This window comes from Orycteropus afer, unplaced genomic scaffold, assembly GCF_000298275.1.
Source record: "Orycteropus afer afer isolate SDZICR_OR568_19922 unplaced genomic scaffold, OryAfe1.0 scaffold00380, whole genome shotgun sequence".
NCBI classification, from domain to species: Eukaryota; Metazoa; Chordata; class Mammalia; order Tubulidentata; family Orycteropodidae; genus Orycteropus; species Orycteropus afer.
Window position 1 is genome coordinate 606012 of NW_006921967.1, and position 9391 is coordinate 615402.

Sequence of the window (9391 nt, forward strand, 5' to 3'; positions counted from 1 at the left end):
AAGCTCTCTTATGAAAAGGAGACAACCAGAGGGGAGAATGGCTATTGGAATTTGAGATTTATTTGCTAAACTATGTTTTCTGCCCTTGTGGTTTTTAAAGCAAAGTGGCACATGAGGGTTTATGGTGAAAGCAATGTATGGTGAATCAATCTTCTTTGACATTACTGTGGATAGAAAAGCTTCTGGCATACAGACAAGCTAACAGAAATATTTGTCTTTTATTTTCAAGTCTTATAAAATAATTAGCCAAACCACAACTGAACTCAACTGCCATCAAGTCAGTTCCAACTCATAGCAACCCCTTTTGGGTTTCCAAGGCTGTAAATCTTTATGGAAGCAGACTTTCTTTCTTTCTGCCACAGAGCAGCAGCTGGTGGGTTCGAACTGCCAACCTTTTGGTTAGCAGCCAAAGTGTAGTGGATATATTTGCTTCAAGATGTTTATGGTTTAAGACCGTGGGCTGGCCATAACAGTTTATCTCCTTTCCCTCTAATTTCAATAAAACAAAAAGAATCAAAATGGTATGAGAAATCCATCACCTTGGATGAATCTCAGAGGCATGATGTGGAGTGAAAGAAACCAGTTTCAAAAGGTTACATATTATGTGATTCCATTTATGACATTCTAAAAAACTATGGAGAAAACAGATCAGTGGTTGCTAGGAGTCACAGAAGGAAGGAGGGTTAACTATAAAGAGTTAATCTTTATAAAGGAGTTTTTGATGTGATAGAACTGCTCTGAATTCTAATAATTATGGTGAAATCTGTCAGTGTCCAAATTCACAGAACTGTACCCTATACAAGTTTACTGTATAAAACAGATCAAATGATTCAAACAAATTGCTGGAAGACAGAATATGGAATATGACTTTGTTGAATATAATTTTAGATCACAGAAGCTGCATTCTAAAGGAACCCCAAGAACCAGTGAGGAGTGAGCTAGCCTCACACCCTCTGAGAAGTTCAAAACTTGAAAAGTAAAAGTTACCAGAAAAGAGTGAGCCAAGGGACAGGCCTGAAAATGTTAGGTTGAAGGTCATATACAACACCTGAAAGGTGAGAAACTCAAGATCCCTGCCCTACCCTTCTCAAACAAATACTATCTCTCACCTTCATCACTGTTACAAGTAGAAGAACAGAGAGTTTTTATCCTGAGAAATTAAATGAGAGAGCAATAGGTGGAAGGGATATATAGATGAAAAGGTATAGAGAAACAAATGGGAAGAGGAATTCAGGAGGTAAGGTGGAGAACAAGGCAGAAGCAGAGTTAAAAGCATCAAGAAACAGTACCCTGTTAAACTCCCTCCATTCCACAGAAGACTGAAGCATTCTTCCTTGGAGAAACTGAACAGCCCCAAAGAAATGGGCTCCAAAGAACTGGTTGCCTGCCAATCATTCTCTGGCACGATGTTTCTCAAAACATGTTCCATTTGTAGATGCTGATCTTTCAACTATTTATTACTTCTCTAGGAATTTTATCATGAAGTAGGTACCAATAACTCACTTAGTGGCATTTTTGAGCAACACTATGTTAGAGTAGCTAACCACTTGTCATGTACTGCCCACGAACACAGAGCATGTATGACAGAATGCTAAGACTAGCCAGAAGTACAGAGAAATCACCTACATAAACAAGAGTGAAAAACTAAAAGCAACAACAATAAAAAAATCCTGGTGTGAACAGAGCAGGAAATAAGAGAAAAAATATATATCATTCATATGTATCATCAGAAAAATAAACCCACCAGCTGTAGAGATACTGCCTTGGAAACCCAAGGAGGGGTCACTATGAGTAAGGACCGACAGGACAGCAGTGAGTTTGGTTTGGTTGGTATGAACTAAAGATTAATCAAAAAACAGAACAGAAATGAAAGTCATCTTTGTAATTAAAATATAAGTTATTTAAAAATGAATAGAAGGAAGATAATGTTGGAGGATAAAATTGAAGAAATCTCCATGTGAACTAAAGAAAGAAAATTAGCATCAATCTAGGAGGACTATCACCTGACTGAGATGGGATCCTACTTCTCAAAAGCAACAGAAAGAGCTTTCAAAAACTTTTTGAGAAAATAATTTTTAACTTAAAATTTCACGCATAGTCAAATTATCAGTGAATAGAGGATATAATAAAGGCATCTTAGATGTGTAAGGACTCAAAAAATTTACCTCTCATTACCACTTCTTAGGAAACTGTGTTTTAGGAGGTACTCTAGTAAACAAGAGCATAAACTAGAAAATAGCCTTATGAACACAGGAGGGTGGCAAAGGGAAGCCACAGGATAATAGGTGTGTAGCAGGCCAAGGAAAGACCTAGTACAGATTGGCACAGAGGACAACTGCAGAATATCTCTCTCTAGTAAAAATGGAATCAGAGTATTTGAGGACAAAATCCCTTCACAACTAGTGATGGGAACAAGGTAGACCTGATAGAGAAGTAGGAAAAATTTTAAGGTGGGTTTATAGAAAGTTACACAAGTGTTAAAAAAATAAAATGATATAAAAGGCAATGTCATATTTACAAAATATACACTGCTTGTATATTTTGTGTGTGTGTGTGTGTGTGTATATATATATATATATATAAAAGCAAATAAGGTTACCATGATCTGATTTGTTTTGGGACACAATATTTATTCTCAAATTTCAAATGCTATTAAAGGAAATGTGGTTTTTATGTTTACTGAATGGGACATAGATTAAAAAAGAGTTCTAAAGCCCTTTACCAGAGGATCCAAAACTGCAAGACACTTACACATCAAAATTCTTCTTCCATCAGTAGCACTAATAACATTCCTGTATCTTTCATCCACTCCTCCACATAACCATGTTCACAAAGAACAAAACTTTACAGCTTAACCAATAAAATACTACCATGCAATAATTCTAAGGCATGAAGAAGGAAGTAGCAGGCTGAACAGCATTCATTAATCCTACCTTCTAAACTGCTTCTCCTTCCTAGACAGGCTTTCCATTTCCTGTGTGCCCCTTTCATTATTTTCACCACCCTCACCTGTCCACCAGGTTTTCATTTTCTACTTAACAGATATTTCCCTTGATCTGGTATCAAACTTAGCTAGGCTGTCTATAACCCACATAGCAATCTGACCACTTCCTGGTTAAGAAAAGATGTTTCTCAGTAATACAAATAAATCTTGTGGATAATGTTGTGTGAATGATTAATAGGTACAATTATAGCAATTAATTTTTAACAGTGAATGACATTTCATGAAGTCTAGGCTTGGAGATACTAAATTCTGGATTCAGTGACCTTGGAATAAAATTTAGTAGTAAATATTAGCAACAACACTGAGATTATATTACTTTAGCAAGACACCTGAACATGGCAAAATTAGTTTTATTTTTATTAATACAGAACATACAGAAAAGTTATCTTTTAATATGATCAGAGTTACAAATAAACACTGTCACTAACTGATAAATAATATTCCACTTGACTCTCCTCTTGGAAGAGTCCTCCTCTAGTAGGTAGTACAGAGTTATTTTTACCAAATTATTTTTAAGCTACCTTATAATTTCAATGAAATTTATTAGCTTTTACTTATTGCATAATTTTTTCAATTGGGAAACTTTGTGTGTCAAAATACCTGCTGCAAATTAATGCATTTTTGAATGCCATTTACTTAAGCTAACTATCTTAAAATGCAATTTAATTTTTAAAAGTTGAATATACCATCAGTGTTGCCAAAAGATTAACATAAAGCCTGTAAGAAAGAAGAATTTTCCACCCCCTCATGCTTCACAGAGGCCATATGAATGTTTCATTTTCTTTTTAGGCAATAGGAATCCCTTAGAGCTTAAATGGCAGGAGACAAGGAGGCTCTTAGGCCATCAATGTACTTGTAAAATAGATAAAACTCCAAATATATTTTAAGATTCTGTCTTCACCACAGATGAGAAAGTGTTAGAAGGACTCTTCAATTTTTCTTTAGCAGCACCTTTGGTCACCCATCAGAAAATGACATGCAGGATGGCAGTCCTCTTTACAGCACAAACTCAATCTGGAAGGGCTGGCAAAAGAACTCCCTTGTCCCAATAATGTATTTCATAAAATAAATTGCCATGTGCAAAAGGAACAATTTTCAAAATAAATAACAATTTTCTGAAGGACTCACAAAACAATATTTTTAGACAAAAAAACACCCTATGTACCCGGAAATTTCCAGATAATCATACATCAAGGACATCATGCAAGTAATATTCTTACCAGTTAAAAGTCTTTATGAACTACAAGTTCTTTTAACTGAAGTTCATATTTTATACAAAACTTAAGAAGTGTGGCACATTTTTACTACTAAGCATTACATTCTTTTTTGTTTTGTTTCGTTTTTTTTAAAAAAAAAAAGCATATAGTAATCAAAACAGATACATTACCCAGACCTTTTGATTTAAAATATAACTGAAGGAAACCATTACAAATTCTGAATAAACAGCATTCTTCTACACAAACACATAAGTTATTTGAATAAAGAAAGTGAATTTCAATGCAATTAAGTCATCTCTGATTAAATCATACATTTTCATGCATATGAAAATATTTAGTTTATATTTGCTTCAAGAATAAGTACCATAGCAAACAAATTACAGCATTTATTCAATAAGGAATATTAAAATAATTCAAGTTGGTAGAAAATAACTTCAACCATATATTGTAATTTATCATATACATACTCCAAAATCCCCAGAATTTAATTATGAAAACTTCAAGAACTTCTTTTTAAAGTATGTCTTAGGAAAGCCAATCAAATCAATTGGTATCTTAACTAAAAAAAAAATATGCATACACATCCATCTTTGACCTATATGCAAAAGTTGAAGAAAATACAGAGAAAATTAAGGTGGATGTTTAAAATTTTCTAGAATATTAGTACTTAAGTCAAAACACTTATCTGTAAAATTAAAATAGCTTGAGGTATTTCCAATGCTAAAGCACACTTCTAACTGTTAAATACCACAAGAATGAAAACTTCTCCTTTGAGAATTTACATTTGTTTTATAATTGAGGCAGAAGACGAAGGTCTGCCAAGCACTTTGCCCATCTCACCTATATTCTTTCTTCCCTTATGAAAGTATAAACTTCAAGGGAAATGATCACACGTAAAAACATTTCAAGTGAGCTGGAGTTCCTGATTGCAACAACTTAACCAAATAGAAAGAGGAATTTTAAATTCTCCCACCTAAAACCTACCTGAACATGACAATTAATTTCTATGCTAGACACAGTAAACATGAAGCCTGACAAAGAACTCTACTGGATAAATTGAATATATGAACCACCTCTACAAAGATGGTACTTTAAGCCTTTACACATGACACATGAGAATGATGAATTGTTTTATTTAGATTGGTCTTTCTTCATCCTTCTGTAACTCTGAATCCTGAAAGGACAGCAAGTCATTATATTCATACATTTTGCAATCCCTTTCTTCACACAATAAGCACACATATACAGCATCATACGTCAATATAATATTATCAACATAGCATAAACATTTAAGCAGTAAATGTATTTCACATGAAAAGGGGTCTATGCATCACATGGCCTGTCCCAACAAAAAGCAAGATTAGAATGCCATTTCAGTAGTTACAGTGTTGATATAATCAATATAGCTAATTTGTTTTATACCTGTCACATATTTTCATAAGTCATCCATAGGGAAGAAGCACAAGAAAAGACTGTATTTAAAAAAGTTATGTGCCAACTTCAAAAATGACATACTAACCGAACATTAGCATTCGAAAGCTAGGTTGAATAGGACTGGCCTTGATGCACATGCAGTAGATTTGTTTCAGAATATAAAATTAAATGGTAATGTCAGCAGTATTACTACTGTTTCTATATTTATGATTAATTACTAGCAGTACAACTCCCAGAAGGAACGAGATGGATCCAATAGTGATGTAAGCAATCCCCAAAAATGGATTTTTTCCTCCCATCCATGAAATGGTGCTCAAGATCATCCGTTTTCGTCCATCAAAAGAATGTACAGGGTAATCTGAAGAGTGTATAGGAATATTTTTCCATCTCTAGTTACTTAATTTTTGAAGTATAATTTATAAGTTGGCATTTAATTACTTATAATTCTTTTGTGTAATTTTATGATACACAAGAACCTTATCCATGTTTTGAACCATAAAAATTATAAATTATTATCTTGTAGGCCTGATCTAACAAATAAAATGTTAGTAGTAAAATTCAAAATATTTTACAAGCAAAAATATCCAAATTTAAGGGATATATAATTTGCAATGTACTTTTGCTCTCATTACACTGAGAGACAGAAGGTCACAAAGCAATATAATATAGAAGAGTCTTTCAGATGATCAGTAATGCAGCTCACACAGGAAGAGAAAGGAGACTGATAGACCAGGAAAAACTGAAAGAATCAAGGAACTGGAAATCTTTGTGAGCTCAAACAGCATATGAAGAAAAAATGTAGTTAAGAGGGCTCTGAGCACAAGGTCAGAAAGCAGGATATTAAAGTTTTAAGTTGCTAATTTGGAACAAGGATAAAATTCATAGTGTGACAGAGTTGATGGCTAAACCAGATTGGAAGTAACGGGTGGAGAATACTGTATTCTTATAGAAAGTTAAGAAATGGGATGTCAATCAGTATGCTGAATGAGCTATCTTCATGGATCAGTCCTAGGATTCTAGCCAGAGTTGGAGTAAAGAGTACAGAACTAAATCCCAATTCAAAAAAGTCAGAACCTTTTCAAAAGCATCTTTTGAGTCAAGTGCTAGGCCCCACCTGCTTCTCTAGCTTCTAAAACTCTCTATCCCCATCCAAAAACCAAACCAAACCTCACTGCCAATGAGGTGATTCCAACTCATAGTGACCCTTCCTTCCTTGGGTTTCTGAGGTGTATCTCTACAGAAGTAGATTGCCCAGTCTTCCTTCGGAGGAGTGGCTGGTGGGTTTGAACCGCCAGCCTTCTGGTTAGAAGTCAAATACCTTAGGCACTATGCCATCGGAGCTCCCACAGAAGAGGCCATATGACCACAAATGGAAGACTTCACTTCATTAGCTTGTTGTTAGGTGCCATTGAGTCGTCTCCAACTCAAGCAACCCTATGTACAGTAGAACAAAACACTGTCTTGGTCTTGTGCCAGCCTGGTGATCCTTGCTATACCTGAGCCCATCATTACAGCCACTGTGTCAATCCACCTTGTTGAGGGCCTTCTTCCTTTTTTGCTGACCCTCCACTTTACCAAGCATGATATCCTTCTCCAGAGAATGGTCCCTTCTGACAGCATGATCAAAGTAGGTAAGACAAAGTCTGGCCATTCTAGTCTAGCTCCTAGTCAAGTCTAGCTTCTTAGACCAATCCTAATTCAAGGTAGGAATGATTTTAAGAGTTCTATAGCCCTGGTGGTGCAGTGGTTAAAGCTCTCGGTTGCTCACTGAAAAGTTGGCAGTTCAAATCCACCAGCCACTCCATGGGAGAAAGATGTTGCAGTCTGCCTTGGAAACCCTATGGAGCAGTTCTACCCCGTCCTATAAAGGGCACTGTCAAATCATTTTTAGGAATTAACCCTACTCTAGGAGAATCAGTATCTAATCCCCCTTGCTAGTCTCTCTCTGTATCCCAACCCTGAAAAAGATGGTTTTCTGCCTTGTTTCTACTATCTAGTTCCCACCTTGTACGCAATTTTGCTAATTAAGCCTTGGATGTTCTGCAAGCCCAAATTCCTGTTAATCTACTTAATACCCTACATTCTTCCTAACAGTGTTCCTCTTAATGCCCAAGGATCCTGCTGCAGACTTGATAGATACAAATTGTCTGTTTTCATACAGCTAAGAATTCCGAGATGATCCACAGACTTCCCTTTATTGTGCTTTAGATTACAGACTGGCATAAGCTGGTAATTTGACTGCATATTTTAGATGCTGTGACAGAACTGCCCTCTATTTTGGGTATATCCTAAGGATAATGTTCTTTCTACTAGCACATGAGCTAAACAAACGCAATGCAACACACTGCCATCGAGTCAGATCCAACTCATAGCAACCCCTCCTTGGGTTTCTGAGACAGTATCACTACAGAAGTAGATTGCCAAACCTTCCTTCCGAGGAGTGGCAAGTGGGTTTGAACTGCCAGCTTTCTGGTTAGCAGTCAAATGCCTTAAGCACTGAGCCACCAGCACTCCTAGGACATGAGCTAGGTCTGTCTAAAATTGCACCTTGATGGGCATAGTTTCAAAAACTTCTCTCTCAGTCTACCACTATCAGCCCATATTCACCTATGTACTGAGGTGCAATATCAATAGACTAGATCCAAAAAAAAAAAAAACTCTTATTTTGAACTTGAGTCATTAGTTTAGTCACTTATTAATCCATTTAAAGCCAAAGCTAGATACTTGTGGCTAATCTGGATTAACACAAATCTAAAGTACAGAGATGATTAGCAAACATTTAAAATGCTAATATGCAGTTTTTTCACTCTGACATATATAAGCTATGGGTTAGAGACTAAAAGATGTAAGGAATTTGTTTAGAACAAAAGGAATTGCCATATTTTTCCTCCTAGGAAAGATTTTTGCCTCCAATCCAATATGAAATGATCTGACTACTGGAGTAAACTAGCTGAGGATGCAGACTATTGTGGTTGCTGATGGTAAATTTGGAGTTGAACCCCAACTCTTCTATTACTGCCTGTGTAATCTTGCCTAAGGCACTTGACTGCTAACCAGAAGGCTGGTGGTTCAAATCCACCAGCCACTCCTTGGAAGGAAGGCAATCTACTTCCGTAGCGATACTGCCTCAGAAACCCAAGGAGGGGTCACTATGAGTCAGGTCCAACTTGACGGCACATAACAACACCAACAAATCTTGGGTAAGTTAAGCTCTATGTTCCTGTATTCTTATCTGTAACAAAGAGATGATACCTATATCATAATGTTAGTGCTTGGATTAAATAAAATAGTGCATGAGAAGTACTTAGCATGTGGTTGGTATGGAGTCAGAACAGAATAAATGGTATTTATCAACATTGAAAAGTGTACTTAAATTATTAATGTGGAACAGTATTGTTAAGGATAAAAATGTTTTGATACTCTGAAAAGAGCAACAGTTAAACAATTATGTTGATGTGAGCTAAGAATGATTTTTATTATCCAAATTTTCTATTTTAACAGCCCAGTACCACCACTATCAGATACACTTGCTGGTCTCTGCATTAAGTTTAATTACAACCCACTTTGTAAAAACAGCTTATTAATCAATCGATTTCATTTTAAATAAGAAAAAGGCATATAAAAATTTAAGATATTTTTGGCACATAAAAACTAAAAGATAGGAGTTCCGGCAAGATGGAGGACTAGGTAGAAGGACTGCACAGACGCTCTTCAACAAAGAAAAGGGAAACCAATT

General features: G+C 35.7%; 1 protein-coding gene across 1 annotated transcript in view; it reads right to left on the minus strand.

Annotated features, from left to right (window-relative positions):
* Positions 1-5819: 5819 nt before the first annotated feature.
* TMEM30A (transmembrane protein 30A) overlaps positions 5820-9391 on the minus strand; it is a 64199-nt gene continuing 60627 nt past the window's right edge. Inside the window, 1 exon segment of the mRNA XM_007953250.1 lies at positions 5820-6013. Within this exon segment, the coding sequence (XP_007951441.1) occupies positions 5820-6013 (194 nt within the window).